Genomic DNA, 16,536 nt, shown 5'->3' with positions numbered 1-16,536 from the left:
ATTATTAGTCTTTTTAATCTCTTCTCTACTGAAAAGAATAGCTAGTCTTTGTTGTATAAAACATTCATTCCTTCATATCACACTTCCTTCATGTAACATCTTTGCAAGAGGAAAACAAACACTAAAACCCCAAGAAGCGCATTGTATGTAATTTAGTTTCATTCAAATCTTTTTCTATAGTTTAACTCTGATATGGAACACTGCTCGACAAAGGTCACTTTATAAAATCCAAATTTCTAATACTGGGCACACAAAACTCCTTGGAGAAAACCTAAATGTGTCAAGTTCCTTGACATCAGTCACTGTGACAATTTTTAAATCTCACACACCAAAAACTACATCAAATTAAAACACTCTGAACAGCAAAGAAAACAAAACATAAAGGGAAAAAACTCCATAGACAAAAGAAAAAGGCAACCTATGAAATGAAGAAACTATTTGCAAATCATATATCTGGCAAGGGGTTAATATCCAAAATATGGAAAGACTTAATTTTTTTTTTAAGACTTCATACAACTCAACAGGGGAAAAAAACAAAGCAAAAATCCAATACAAAAAAGGAAAGAGGATCTAAATAGATTTCACCAAAGACATATAGATGGCAAACAGGTAGATGAAAAGGTGTAACACATCTCTAATCACCAGGCAAGTGTAAGTCAAAAATACAATGGATTATCACTTTACAAGTCTGGATGGCTGTTCTTAAAAAACAAACAAAAAAGGCAGGAAAAAACAAGTGTAAAGAAAATAGCCCTTTGCATACTGCTTAAAAGAATGTTTCAGGTACAGCCACTATGTTTCACAGTATGGAGGTGCCTCAAAAATTTAAAACTAGTAATTGCACTGTCAAAAGGCATAAACATTAAGTTAAAAGGACAGGTGCACCCCAATGCTCAATGCAGCATTATTTACAATAGCCAAAACATGCAAGCAACCTCTATTTCCATGGATGGATAAAGAAAATATGATACATATTCACCATGAACTAGGATAAAGAAAATATGATACATATTCATCATGAACTACTATTAAGCCATAAATTAAAAGGAAATCTTTCCACTGTGATAGCACTGACGGACTCTGGGGATCTTATACTAACTGAAATAAGTCAGAAAGAAAAACAAATTTCTATGGTCTCACTTATATGTGAATATGAAAGCAAACAAAAACTGAACTCACAGATACAGAGAACAAATTGGTGGGGTTGCCAGAAGTAAGGATGACAGAAAGTGGATGAAATGGGCACAAGTGTCAAAAAGTACAAACTTTCTACTAAAAAACAAAAAGTCCTAAAGATATAATATATCGCATGGTGACTATAGTTAAAATTAAAATAGTGTAATATATATTATATATAATAGATACTAAAAGTTGCGAAGAGTGTAATAATGGATGTTAGACTTACTATGGTGACCAATTTGCAATATTTACAAATTTCAAGTCATTATGTTGTATACCTAAAACTAATATAATGTTGTATGTTAATTACATCTCAATTTTTAAAAATCTGCTTAACAATGTCCCAAACCTTTAAACATTCGCATTTAAACTTCACAACAAACCTAGCATAAGGACACTGACTTCAATTTATGGATGAGGATACTAAAGCTCAGAAGGGTGATGATGTACATCACACACACACATAAAATTAGGCATCGCTGAATTAAAAAACCCCAACAAAACTAAACTACTTTCTTGACTAATCATGCCTAAACAATGCTTCCAAGAATTTTAATGAAAGAAATTATGTAAAATAACTGATTACCTACAAGATTAAAATAAGAATAGCATTCTTACCTCTGGAGGTTTCATATTCAATACTTTTGTAATTCGGCCCTGAAAATAAAATGTCAAACTTACTATCATGATAATAAATTACAGAAGTAAAACAAAGTCATATATGTTTATCTTCCCTGAATCTGTTGTTTACTAATATAAAACAATCTTTTGGGCATACTTTAGTCTACCTATATGAGATTTTTCTCTGCTTAGATTTGAGACCAAAGGTACTTCATAATTCTAGAATTCCAGAACTTTGCTGTTCATTTTCTTATTTACCAGTAATAGAAATTATGTTATTAAATGATACAAAGTTAACTCTTACCATATTTCTGAAAACAGGTATCTTAAGATAGAAGCATCTAATTCCAAAAGTGTAGACATAAATCTTAATATTACTATTTAACATTTCTTGATTTCTTTAAATGACAGTCCTTCAAAGTAATTTCTAAACATAGTATTTCCGGGTCTCACATAGAATGGTAAAATGTTTCATTTCAATATGCCAGAAAGTCATAAAACGCATTCAATACCAATAAAAAAATAAACAATCCCTCATTCAAAGAACCTGCCACCCAACACTCAGAGAATCATATTTCTAAGGATTCCGATTTCATTTGAAGTAAATTTTCAGCTTTCAAACTGTAATATAGTGAAAATATTTTTACTTTGGTCTCATTAGAAACCTACAGATGATTTTGCTTTGATTCTCTCAAAAGACAGCTGAATGAGGCAAGTGAGATAATGTAAGTACAAAATGACATTACCTTTATTTTTCATTTGCACAAACTTCTAAAGAAGAAAACCATTTAAGTTTATTAAACTTTAAATGGTTTCAAATCTTTATTAAACTTTAAATGGCTTCAAATCTTTATTAAAGATTGAAAGTTTAATAAAGATTTGAAATACTTTAAATAAAAAGATTTAAAGTATAGCTGTAATCCAATACTTTAAAAAAGGACAGTGTGATAATTTTTAGTCTTTACAATAAGCATGTACTGTTCTTGTAACAAAGTAGTCAAGATTATTTCCATACATTCTTCACCATTCAGATGTATACAACATGTTAGAATTTATCAGTACAAATAACTAACCCACATTTCTTAACAGTGCCCAAACACAAGAGTAAATATATTTAAAGGGGAAACAAGCACTTCTTATTGTAATAACTACAAAACAAAAGGTATCAAAACCATAATAAAAGTGAAATGAAATACCTGCATGATGAGAAAGTGAGGGTTGTTAACATTAAGGCCAACAGAACAGAACAGATCCTGTACTCTGGTATTATTTGCATTTACTCCATTGATTAAATATTTATTTCTGCCACCAATAACCACCTAGAAGGGGAAGTTTTAAGGTATAAATGAAGACACACATATTGAGCTAAGGCAATAAATTACCAAATATATTATTTTTTTGGTTCTGCCCAATTAACGGTAAATAAAACCAACCCCAAGTCAATAGTGGAGGAAGTTACATGGCCCAAAATATATGAAATTGATTCAGGACAACTGGCTTCTAATCCAGGGACCTTTCCTAACTATTTAGGTAATCACCTTCAAACTTCCCAACCTCACCTGCATTGGACTAGGTCTCTAGGTCACTTCTAGCTTCACGTTTCCAAGTATATATAAAATTATCTATCCCCGATTATCCTCTTTCTACATTTAGAGGCTAACTAACCCCTCTATCTCTTTAATTTCCAAATGAACAGAAGTCACACACTAAAAACTAAAAGCAAGCAATGTGGTATCAAACATTGACAAGATTCTAAAATTTTTAATAAGACACGTGAGTACTTGAAAGATTAGGGAGGGAGGGACAGGGAGAGAAAGGACTAGAGTCAAAATAAGGGGGAGGGTGCAATTGTATGGGAAATATAACCATAATGAAAATGCACACATTGTGCAAAGATGAAAAATGATGTAAGAATTATATAAAATAAAATATTAAAAAATAAATTTTAAAATATGAAATTAGATTTACTTCAATGTGTGAAACTTAAGGATGGCATTTTGGCTCAATTTACAGGAATAACTGTGTGCATATGCGTTTTGGTATTTTAAATAAGATAATACTGGTTTACAATACTGTATGTGATTCAGAGGCATAAGATTACACCTACTCACTCACATGTATATCACTACACTATAATAAGCTTATAATTAGACCGGAAAAAAACAGATTGGGTTACCTCAGAAGATAACAAGATTCCAAGAGCTAGAGTTGATCTAGCACAGATGGAAAATTTAAGTTTGGTTCAAGATTTAAGAATAGTTAAGTGCTTATCCTAGAAGCATTAGTTTTCACATCCCTTTCAATTCTCTTGGTTAATAGTGAAATATTCTTGATCAAAATTTTAACAGAAGAAGGATATTTTTAAGGAATTTTGTTTTACTCAGCAGTCATACTGCCAAAAAACACAATAGACACCAATTCTTAAGTATCCAACCATTTAATAACCACTCACCTGCCTTGTTACTGTAATTTCATCATGAACTTCAAATCCTAAAGGACTTTGCTTTTTGTCAGAATTATCAAAAGTGATTGACACTGAGGCTTTGGTAATACCAGCTTGCCCATTTTTGTAAACTAAATCTTGTAAATTAGAGGCACGAACCTAAAATAAAGGAACAGTTTATCAATTACAAAACCCCATACTGCACTAAACATCAGTAAAGTTTCTTGCTGTTGGAAAACCACCTATGTGGTACTCATTAAGCAGCTAAAGAAAGGCTGTCACAGTCTCTGACAAAGCAAGTAAGGAGAACAGGTAACTATCTGCAATTGGCACCTTTCTCCATTGGCTTTCTGAACCCTGAATTGTTTTCCATTTGTTTCTTAACAAACGTTCATTTTAATAACCGCAATGCCTATTCATTCAATTTCAGTAGACTTTATTATTATTTTTTTAAAGATTTATTCATTTGCTTATTTATTTATTTATTTATACAAGCACTGGGTGCAGTCAGAAGCGCGGGAGGGTGAGAGAATTCACCAGAGCCAGAGCAGGGAGCAGAGCAGGCAGAAGGTCCGAAGTACACTGCTGAGGGGAGCAGCGGGCGGCAGGAGAGGTCTGCGCGCCATGTGGGACCCTCCTCCGGTGGCCGGGGAGCAGCCGGGGATCGAACCAGCGCTGCAGAGGCTGCAGGCAGCTTCACAACCCAGCGCTCAACCGCTGCGCCACCAGGGAGGCCCAATTTCAGTAGACTTTAAAAAGACAATATAATGCTGGATTCTGGAATGAGACTGACTTTTAAAGGGAGAATGTGTTAGGGTGAGTGATGCTTCAAACATCTTAAGAGAATGAACCTTCGATAAGTTTCTACTTTCTCACCCCCAAAATGGAGTAATGCTCACCTTTAAAGGACTGCAGTGATGCATGAGATCATAAAGTGAAAAGGGTAAATGAATAGAAAATACTGACAATAATCTCCAAGTTCAAAGAGGATTCCCGTCAAGCTTAAACTGAAGTTTTCCAGAAAGCTTATACTTTACCTGTGACAGATTAGAGATACCCAGCAAAAAGCAGATGGAGTCCAATATGTTGGATTTTCCACTACCATTTAAACCAGTGATGGCATTGAAGAGGGGGTCAAAACCATTGACTTCAGTCCTCTGAGCGTAGGACTTGAATCCTTCAAGAATGATTGACTTAATATGCATTTTTTCTACTGGGCCGGATAAGTCAGTTTCTACTAGGAATCAAACACGTCACAGGAGTTCTGTACAAAACAGAAACAACACATTAGCGGAATGTAAACCTGGAATGCAAAAGACTAAAACGTAAGAATGACGGTTTAATAGAAATAGAATACCCACCTGCCGAGCTATTTATTCGGATATAAAGATACCTTTCTCCATTTTAAAAACAGACAAGTTAGTACTACCTAGAAGTTAATTAAACCATTAATTCAACCTGGCAGTGAACTACTTAGGCCTCCAGGCTTCTCTTTCCCTGTTACCATATCCCACCTAATACAGACTACTGATTTTTTTTTACATTTCATTCCCTCTTTCCATCACATGCTTCTCCCAAATACAGGCAGGCTTACTCTACTGCACTTAGGTCTGCTCAAACGTCATCTTGCTGTGATGTTTCCTGACCGCCCTATATAAAAAGACACCTCTACCCACCCCCTCACTGATTTCTATTTCCTTCCTTGCATTAATACACACTAAGATAGGTCTCCCCAATTTATAGTGTAAGTTCCTCTAGGTTCTTCGCCAACCTCCACAGCTTTATGCAGGGTAAGAGGGGTCAGCGAATATTTATTAAATTCCAGATATCCTTCAGTTTCCTGCTTTTACTCACAGCTATTTCCTCGCCTAACCACACCTTTCAGCCAACACTTCTTCGCCCGACTCCAAGGCTGCAGAAAAACTACTTGTCCTGCCTGGAACCCTTGAGGCTAATTCCAGCCTAGGTCACTCCGTGCTTTTCTCCCCCCGCCCCCACCCACGACTCCCGCCACAAGTGCCAGGCTAGGCCCAACAGGCCGCGCGCACGCACCTGCCTCCCCGCCGCGCCAAGCTGCCCGGGCCTGAGGCTCACAAGAAAGGCCCTGGTCACCGGGGCGGAGAGCCCACAACGCTGCCCAACCCCGGGCGCTAGGAAGCAAATTCCACCATAGCCGCAGCAACACTCGCCCGCGTCCAGAACCAGCGCCGGAACTATTTATTTCTTTGAATTTCGGCGCGAGCAAAGGACCCCACGTCCCTTGACTGTTTCTTCGGCGGGTGCCTACGAGATGCCTGGCTTACGGGGGTTCCATTTTTCTTTCGTATCGCACAATCAAAGAGACAGGGAGATAGAAAAGAGAGTCGCGACCACGAAAGCTCCGAGAGTGCCACAGCACGTGCCTGAGGACGAAACAGGCAGGCGGCGAATGTTGAGATCGGCGTCCGGCACGTCTCGGACAGCCCCGCATCGCAACCGCAGGACCCCGCGCGTCGCAGGCCCCGCCCCGCCTCGGCCCACGTTTTGGAGACCCCGCCTCCTCCAGGGCGGGGCGCCTCCCCCCACACCTCCACCCCGCGCTAACTGCTGTGTGTTGGGCGGCGGACCGGGCAGAGGCGGGGGCTTCTTTGGAAAGTGTTCTTCTGGGTCAGAAGCCTCCGAATCTCTCGGTGTTGGCTCAGCTTCTCCCAGAATGGAAGCTGCGCTTTGTTGGGGCTTGGGAGGCGCCAGGCTTCTGAGATCTGTGGGTCGCGTTCGGGCTCCGCTCCGCGCAGGCTCTGACCTTGGCGGGCTTTTTCATCTCGTTTCCAAGTGCAGAGGGACGACGGTGCAGCGTTGAGCACTTCTGGGCAAAGGGAAATTGTGGGGGGCGGGTAGCGGTGCTGGACAATAGGTGTTCGCCGCACTTCTAAAGAGCCGTAGGCGCAATGGCAGGACATCTGGGGAAAGTTTGGAACCGTTAGTATTTGTTACAATTTGCACCAGCCTGGGTTTGAAATGCATTTAAAAACCCTCCACATCAACCCTATGAAACGTGTGTTGCGTTCTCATTTTACAGATGAGCAAACTGAGTCGGAGGAAGGGTTAGAAACGTGAGTAGTTACTGGAAGAGGAGGAATGTGTTCCCAAGCAGCCTTGCTCTAGAGCGTTTACTCCTAAATATTTTATAGTACTTTTTTTTTTTTTTTGGTACAGAATCCAGTAGTGCTAATAACAGCCTGTTGTTAGTGTGTATTATACTTTCTTGAAAAAAAAAAATGCCCACAGTTAAGCACATTGATACTAATAGATTTGGAAAGGCTTAGCTTCAGTGGGTGTGGTCTGTACTAGTTGATTTATAAAAAGTTGGTGCATCTTGGGCCTCCCTGGTGGCACAAGGGTTTAACACACAACCTATGAAGCAATCAGCAGCATCTGCAGCACCAGTTAGATACCTTGGCCCAGGGAACTACCCATATGGTGCAGCAGACCTCTCCTGACTCACCCCCTGCTCCACTCAGCAGTGTATTTCAGTCAGTCTGCCTTTTCTGCTCCCCACTTCATCTCTGGTGTGAATCCTCTCACTCCTCTGGGCCTGTATCCCCGTTCTTGTATGCATAAATAAATTAAAAAAAAAAAAAAAAGTTGGTGCATCCTGTATGCTGTTTTAGGCTACACATTGAAAGTTTCTCTCTTGGCCCCGGAGTGGCTACAGTATTGGGCGCAGGTCTTAAACTATCAAGAAATGGCCTGTGTTAGAATTTCTCAATTTAAAAGTAAAATAAGTGCACCGTGAAAAGAAAATTCTGTTGGAAAATGTCTACCTTCACTCTTCCAGGGTCATTTCCAGAAGATGGAGTTTGTAGACATCGATTCTCATTCACTGAAAATCCCTGGAGTAAGAAACAAAGGAATGTTCACAGAGGCCTGTCATGTCTGACAGTTGTAGGAAAGAATATGAAATAATGGGCCTTCTGCAGTGGTACTTTTTAGAATAATGGTACCACTTCTGCAATGGTATTTTTTAGAATAAGATTCAAATAATTTTGGGTCCTTACATCTTCCTAAACAGATCTCTCTGACTAAACTGACTGTAAATCCAAGGGATTGCTTTAAAGTTATGAACAGTGTTTTTAACCAGTTGTTTGTTAGAAATCAGACTCCTTTAGTTAACTGAAAATGTTAGAAATTAGCTAGATGTCTTCTCTCCTTTGTTAAATAATTATGTATTCTTTCTCTGTAAGTAACTTACCTATGTAAATCAAAAACTGTGATGGAGAACAGGGACTAGTCACTTCCAAACTAAGTAGGACCCTAAGTTTGGTTCTGAATAGCCTCTTTAATAAATTTCTTTCCCTAAACTTGGCATGTGTTCACAACAATTATTTCAGTTGACATAAGTTTTTTGGGGGGGTGGAGTTTGAGAAAGAATTCATTTATTTCCTATCCTATCTCTTTCTGTAAAGTCAGTCATTATCAGCCTTACTATGGCCCAACATCAATACAGTTAAGCAGTTATCTTTGTTCACTTTGATTCTGCATCTTCTATACTCCACAGCTCCTCACTTATATCAATTCTATTTAATACATTTATTTTTAGTTGTGTCTATTTCATTTATTCGCTTTGTGAATATGGAATTTTATTGCCAACAAGTATAAGGTTGAGAAATGAAGTTTTTCTTGCAGTGAAAATTTTAAGCACTAAGCAGACAGTATTAACCTTTGCACTTATTTAGTACATTAATAACTACTTGATATTTAAGTGAATAAAATGTATATGTGCATGCACTTTTGCTTAATAAGGACTTTGGGAAAGTTATAAGAATATAGCCATCTAATTACCTTCACTAAAAGTACTTATTAAAATGAAAATTGCCTACAAAAGGGGAAATTTTTTATCAGTTTTAGTCTTTGTCTTTAGTAGAGAAGACAAAGCCACTAATACACTCCTAATTTGGAAGAGGGGGGCTAAGAATGAAGAAACCATGGGGTAGATGTAGTATAAAGTACTGTTTTTGTTTCATCACCATGGATCAGTTTTCGAAAGCTTGAACCAGACTGATGGGCTGCTAGAGTTTTCTTAGTCTTTCTGTGGAAAGCGGCAGCACCAGCAAGGATGCTGAAACCATAATGAAGGACTTAGGAAAGATTTGGTCTTGTACTGGTTGGGCTTTGGAGGGATGCTATTTTCTTGGGTGTGCTTTTCTAATCTAGGTGTCCTAAGTAGTTCTTAAAGGGAGCTGGGTTGAAACCTCTCTTTCTGTAACTGAACATAAAAGAAAAAATAACTACCTTCACTGCAGAAATAAGGTTGTATCCAGTGGCAGTGCATTGGAATACACCCAGTATAATTTGACAAACTTGGGGAAAAAAACACATCTGAGAGCTTAAAGGGAAGATTAATGAAGGGGTGATTATATTCATTCACCTATATATGAATGAATGAGATCTGGTTCCACTCATTGATTTTCATTTCAATGACAATGTTTTGAAAACTATATGTCCTGTTTGGTTCTTTGTAAAATCCGCCTATTTTATTATGATTGCTGTTTTTGCTTCTTCAATCAAGTTACATATCATTATAATCTGATTTAGGTACTTCTGTTATTTCCAGCTTTCAAGTTCCTAACTCCGTTGTTTACACCAGGTGCTGATGCTTGCTTACTCATAGAGATTTATTTCCTACTGAGATCGGGTTGTTTTGTTTATGGGAGTCTCTAATTCTCTGAATGGTGAGTCTCCTCAGAGCAATTAGGCATTTGCTTTTGCCAGGGTTGTTTGGCTCTTAAAGATGCTAGAGCATTTGTAAATGATTATTTTTCAGTTTGTGGTTACTGAATTATGAAGAGCTTGTAAATTTATACCTATTGTATGCCTAGGTTTTTATTTCTCACAGGTACCTTTTGGTTTTGTCCCCTACGCAAACACTGAGACAAATAACATACTTCTTTGTCTTTTTCCCAGACTAGTAGGTAGAGTTTTCCAGCCTCTGTGGCTGGCAGGAAGTTTGTTATTAAGGCTCCAGATTTCACCTGAGGGTCTAGTCCCAGCTCCTCCGCCTCAGTGAAGCATCAGACCAGCTTCTGGACCCTGAGCATTGCAGCCAAGTATAAAATGATGGAAGGTTGCCATGGTTCCTGCTCTTCAAGTTTTCAATTTGTTTCTGGCACTCAGAATTTCCTGGGTTTTGTTGTTTTTGATTTTGAGCCTGGTATATGGTTATATATAATAATAGTTACATTGCCTGTTACAATTCTATAAGTTTATAAAGAGAAGGTTAGTCACACATGTTAAAGCAGGTCTTCCCATTTACTTTTCATGAAGAACATCAGTGACCTTTGTTTAGCCCTGTTAAGCCTTGCTTTCAGAATCTCGAATTCCGTATTCAAGTTAGCTTTTCCTAAAAAAAAAAAAAAAAGGAAGAAAAGTTTGGGACCAGTTCTTTCTTTTTTAATAGAGGCATGTTTTGTTTATTTTTTATTTATTTGTTTGTTTTTTGTTTATACAAGCACTGGGTACAGTCAGAAGCGCGGGAGGGTGAGAGAATTCACCAGAGCCAGAGCGGGGAGCAGAGCAGGCAGAAGGACCGAAGTACACTGCTGAGGGGAGCAGCGGGCGTCAGCAGAGGTCTGAGCGCCATGTGGGACCCTCCTCCTGTGGCCAGGGAGCAGCCGGGGATCAAACCGGCACCGCAGAGGCCGCGGGGCAGCCTAGCAACCCAGCGCTCAACCGCTGTGCCACCGGGTTGGCCTGGGACCAGTTCTTAAGAAAATATTTTCATGCACAAAATTCAGTCTTCTTATTTCATATTTTTTGTTATTTTTCTCCTTGGTTTTTATCACATCTGTCTTGGGTTATTGCTAAATTGCCCATCTTATCTCTTTTCTGCTTCCACATTTCTCTTCCTTTATGGGGATGATTTTTGGCTTCTCTTTCTCAAATGGTATTTCATTGTTGTCCCTGTCATACTTACCCCTTATTACTATTTATTTCAAATCCGTGCTTATCTGCTTGATCTTCCTCCACTTGGTTCCCTTTTATTATAAACTCAATTCTTACTAAATCCAAACAGATACTTTTCACTCTTAAATTTTTTTTCCCAAGATCTACTTCTGGCAAGAAGCCCCATCCTTAGGTCTTCCAAAAGTCAGCTCATTGACATAACAAGAAAAACCTTTAACTCATTCAATACTTAGTGAAAGGTCCATGTAGCAGGCCAGAGTGCAAAAGCCTACCCAGAAGCCCACCTGGGGGGCAGGAATGCGGATACCTGCCTGGAGGACTCAGACAATGAGCCTCCCCCCTCCCCCTAGGAGTCTCATCTCAGACAAAGAACCTTTACCTGCCCTACAAACGTACGAGCCCAACTACCCACCTGACCTCTCCCCACCCTATAAAACCCTGCTGTGCGTGACTCCACTGACCCCCGCCTTGGGTCTGTGAGGTCCGCCCGGGGCACAATAAACTTTCCCTCCCTTTGAGAAATGTAGCCTGGCTCTCCTTTTCTTTACCGCGCCGAACCTTTCACTTAGGAAATTCCAACACTTTTGAGAGCTGTGAGACAGAAACTATTGATAAGACCAAATACAAATGTGACTATATCTCTTAATCACAACATTGCAAACCCCAATTGGACTCATTTCTGGAAAATTATTTACAATCTCATCTGGAATTCCATAACCCTTTGTGTAGGGTAAGGTAAAATAGTATCAGGCTTTTCTGCCCTCCTGCCATTAGGATTGATTATTGATCTGTGGTCCTGAATGCATGCCTGATGGCAGACACCTGGAATAGGGTGTGGGCCTACGTAGATGGGATTCACCTGGGCTGAGACTGGGCTTATAAGAGCAGTGTCATAGGGATGACAGTGGAGGAGAGCAGAACATAGCAAGAGAGCAGAAGAGCAGAGCTAAAGGAGCAAAGAAACAAGGCCACAAGAGAACGCGGGAGAGCCCAGAAAGAGTGAAGACTTGCTGGCAGGCCTCCCAGCCCCCCAGCACCCTTGCCTGCCATGTACCTGGTAAACCCAATAAAAGCCTGCAAAAGCCACTGAGAGCTCCAGGACTCCTCCTTCACCCGTCTGCATGGGATCATAGAGATCCTGCACTATGTCATCCTGTTACAGGGCAACCCTGATATAAAACTGGTTGCCTGACTGTGGGTCTTCACCCGTGTGCTTAAAAGGGACTTATTAATACCCAACTACAGGCACATACAAAAAGTTAATAAAAGGTTTATTTACAAAAGAAAGGGAAAATGAAGAAATGAATAACAGTGAGAAAAAGGGAGATAAACTCATGAATGCGCCCTACCTTTTGGCTGAACTGGAATCCCAATGGCACACTTGAGAGCTGGCAAAGAGCCCAGAGGCCTGAGGCCAAGAGAGACACAAGGCCCTTGTGTCTGGCTTTATACCAAACCTGGCTGCTTAACCTCACCCTCAGGTCCCAGCAACCCTCCCTTTGGTGATGATGGGATTTGTCATTTCTAGTGTCTTGATGGCTGTGGTCTGGAGTGGGGGTGGAGTCCGCAAAACCTGTATGGAATTAGCTCAGGACATCCTTTCCCCCTAACAATCCCGCCGCTACACCCTTTATCCAGTCTTCTGACTTCTATTCCTATTGTTTGTTATTTAATACCTCAGTGCTGAGCACAGAGAAAACAATACTGATTGAATATGAGCAAGTTTAGGTGTCTGTAGGGTAAGGTAAAAAGTATCAGGCTTTTCTGACCTCCCACCATTGGGATGGATGACGGGAAACCTGCAGTCCTCAATGCATGCCTGATGGTGGGCACCTGGAGTAGGATGCAGGCATAGGTAGATGGGATTCACCTGGACCAAGACTGGGCTTTTAAGGGCAGCATCACAGGGACACAAGAAGCAGAGAAGCAGAACAGCAGCCGAGAGAGAGAAGGCTGGAGAGCCTAGATAAAGTGAAGACTTGCTGGGGGCTGGGAGGCCTGCCAACCTCCTGGCCCCCCCAGCATCCCTGCCTGCTATGTACTTGGTAAATCCCAATAAAAGCCTGCAAAAGCCACCGAGATCTCCAGGATTCCTCCTTTACCCGGTCTGCTGGATCAGAAAACCTGCACTGTGTCCATTTCTGCCTCTACAGTGGCTCATTTGCCGCTGTCTTACTAAGGTAAAGTGAAAGAATTGATTTAAAAATGAAAAGACTAGAAAATCACTGGCTATTGAAATATACTATGTATTATAGTGTATTGTATCATAATGTATTGTATTGTATAATATTGTATAAATATTATATAATATGTATTGATAATGTATAATACAAACTTCAGTATATTAAGGTTCAGCAAATTAATGGTAGTGATTACTTCTAATTAATCAAACATTGAAAAAAAATGTATACAGCCAGCAAAGTGTTATTCTGTGCAATACCATCAGTGACCACAGCAACATTCTTGAGGCTGAGGAATGTGCCAGGGAATATACAGTCCAGCTTTTTGCTTGTTAGGGTTCTTAACACCAAATACTTTCCCATGTCTGGTGGGGGGTTGTTTTTTTTTTTTTTTTTTTTTTAGCAGTTGGAGTAAAAATGAACTTCTACTATGTCATGGAATAGATGCAGTTTCAGGTTGAAAGAAAATAATCAAATATCACCACTTCCTTAATTGCTACCCAAGTATAATTACCCAATTATAATTACCTCCTTTGTGCTCCCTTTACATACACAGACTTGTGTTACATGTCATTGAGTTTGTTCATTTTTTATATCCCTTATTGTGAGCACCTTGATCTCATTATTCTTGCCTTGTTAGTGTTGTAAACCTAACATCCAGCCCAGATCTTGATAGAGTTATATCCCATAAATGTTAACTGAATGAATGAGCAGCTACAAGAACACATAAAAGGTGCCAAGTTGGTCCTTCTTTCTAAACCAGAGAGCACTCATTGTCTTTTAGATTTTTCAAATGAATATTAGTAGTTGTTTTGTTGTTATTGTTACCCTTATTTAAATTTCGAAGCAATTGCCTGCATACTCCTACAAACATTAACAAGCACAGAATTCAGGAAATACCTTAATCACCATCTCTTCTCCTTTCCCGATGCTGGTCTTCCTCCAAGCACAGACTGCCACTCTGTCTCTATAGCTCCTTGGGTGGGGAGTATATAAGGAGTCCATAGCTCTTCATTTATTCCCATTTAGTCTAGTCTCCTTATACTTTATCCCCCCAATCCCACCCTCACTCATTAAACTAGTGTCTTTAACATTAACATCTCCAAAAGTTTGAGGGTTTTTTTTTTTTTTTCTCTAAATGTAACAGGGTGGTGCCCAGGGCAAAGGGAGGTCCTAGGTTCCTTGTCCCACCCAAGGAAGGATGGAGCTGGTCAGGGAGAAGTGGGAAAAAAAAAAAAAAAAAACCACCTAGGAGAAGAAAGCAGATTAAAACAACAACAACAACAAAGACCTGCAGGAGGCACATGGAGTAGAGAGACGTGAAGAAGTGGAGCTTGCTTCTTGTCCTTGAACTTGTACCAGGGACTTTGGGAACATGGAAGGAGACACTTGAAACAATCATGGGTGAGAGGCCTGTGGGATAGCTGACATGATAGCCTTTATCTTGATTTTGCTTCTTTCCTTCCAGACTTGCTTGACTCTTTCTGTCCCTGTCCTATGGCTCCCCACCAGAAGGTGACTCAGGCAAGCTTTTGGGCCAACCCTGTTTGACTGGCATTTACCCATGAGGGGATGGGTAATTTTGGGTGTTTGATTTGGAAATTATTCATTTCCTTCTCTTTACTGCACACTAATTGTATTAAAGTACCTTTCCATTGAAAGTTGTATGTACTAGAACTGTTTTGTCTTGATGTGGTGGATGGCAAAACCAATTTAGAGCAGGCAGGTTTGGGGGTTCTGCATCCTGCCCTGTAACACAAATACCAGCATTTCCAGGACATACCAGGACATTCACAGTAAGACCAGGTGGGCCTGAGCAATCCAAACCTATCTCTTTATGTCCCTTGTCAATGGACAAAGACGATCATGTCTCCAGGTCTTTTCTGTCATTTTCCTTCCTAATCTCCGACAGGCTATTGCTTGAGGAAAAAAATCCTCATATACTTCTATAAGAACAAACAACAATGTACAGGTATAGACTGTCCAGATTCCTATACAGGTGCTACATGTCTAAAATCTTCCTACACCATCAGGAAATCACTGCTTTATACTTACATAAACTTGAGTAACCATTCAGATGATTTTACAAAAACATAAGTTTTTCATGAATAACAATTCGACTCAAAATCATTCATGTTTAAGGAGAAAGAACTATGCTTGAAACTTAAACATCAGTTTTCCCCATAATTGCTTTCCAATAATTTTATTTATTTTTTTAAAGATTTCTTTATTTATTTATACAAGCACTGGGTACAGTCAGAAGCACAGGAGGGTGAGAGAACTCACCAGAGCCAGAGCTGGTTGCTGAGCAGGCAGACTGACAAAATTCACTGCTGAGGGGAGCAGCAGGCATGGCAGGAGAGGTCTGTGTGCCATGTGGGACCCTTGCCGGCGGCCGGGGACCGGCACTGCACAGGCTGCGGGCAGCTTCGCAGCCCAGCGCTCAACCTCTGCGCCAACAGCGGAGGCCCTCCAATATTTTAAATCTTTTATTTCATACTTAGCTTTAGTCATATTAAAAATTTTATTGCTTAAATTATTGATGTAGGGCCTCCCCGGTGGTGCAAGGTGTTAAGACGCAACCTATGAAGCTATCTGCAGCCTCTGCAGCACGAGTTCGATCCCCAGCTGTCCAGGGAGCAACCCACATGGTGCAGCGGACCCCTCCTGACTTGCCTGCCGCTTCCCTCAACAGTGTACTTCAGTCAATCTGCCTGTTCTGCTCCCCACTCTGTTTCTGGTGAATCCTCTCACCCCCCCTCCCCCCACATACACACCTCTGGCCTATACCCCAGCTCTTGTATGCATAAATAAATAAATCTTAAAAAAAAATATGGATGTACACTTGTGCCAAGTTCCAAATACTTTCTCTAAGTTATTTCATGTAATTCAACAGTTCTTTTATTGTTATCTTTTTTATAGCTAAAGAAGCTGGATCATAGAACCAAACTTTAATAATAGAGCAGAGCTGGGACAAAAGTCCATCCATTTATTCAACAAATATGTGTGTGCTTACAATGTTAGTAAACAGTACCAAAAAAATTTCTATCTTGTGGAGCTTTATAGTAATGATCAGTTCATATTTTATTGATGATACAGCATAACCTTTTCAACAATCTTACTCTTGCCCTCGGAGTAGTTATCAGTCTCAGTGCCTGAAGTAATTGTCCT

The 16,536-nt window shown here is 39.9% G+C and overlaps 1 protein-coding gene across 1 annotated transcript in view; it reads right to left on the bottom strand.

The window, feature by feature from the left end:
- Positions 1–5,448, bottom strand: part of SMC2 (structural maintenance of chromosomes 2) — a gene marked incomplete at both ends in the record, with an annotated part of 51,346 nt that extends 45,898 nt beyond the window's left edge. Inside the window, 4 exons of the mRNA XM_084239046.1 lie at positions 1,798–1,836; positions 2,997–3,119; positions 4,253–4,402; positions 5,281–5,448. Of these exons, the coding sequence (XP_084095172.1) occupies positions 1,798–1,836; positions 2,997–3,119; positions 4,253–4,402; positions 5,281–5,448 (480 nt within the window). The remainder of the gene's footprint in view (positions 1–1,797; positions 1,837–2,996; positions 3,120–4,252; positions 4,403–5,280) is intronic.
- Positions 5,449–16,536: the final 11,088 nt, after the last annotated feature.

The sequence above is a fragment of the Talpa europaea genome (assembly GCF_964194135.1).
Source record: "Talpa europaea genome assembly, chromosome: 7".
NCBI lineage: Eukaryota > Metazoa > Chordata > Mammalia > Eulipotyphla > Talpidae > Talpa > Talpa europaea.
The sequence above is the reverse complement of the archived record's forward strand: the minus strand, read 5'-3'. Positions and strand labels throughout refer to the sequence as shown.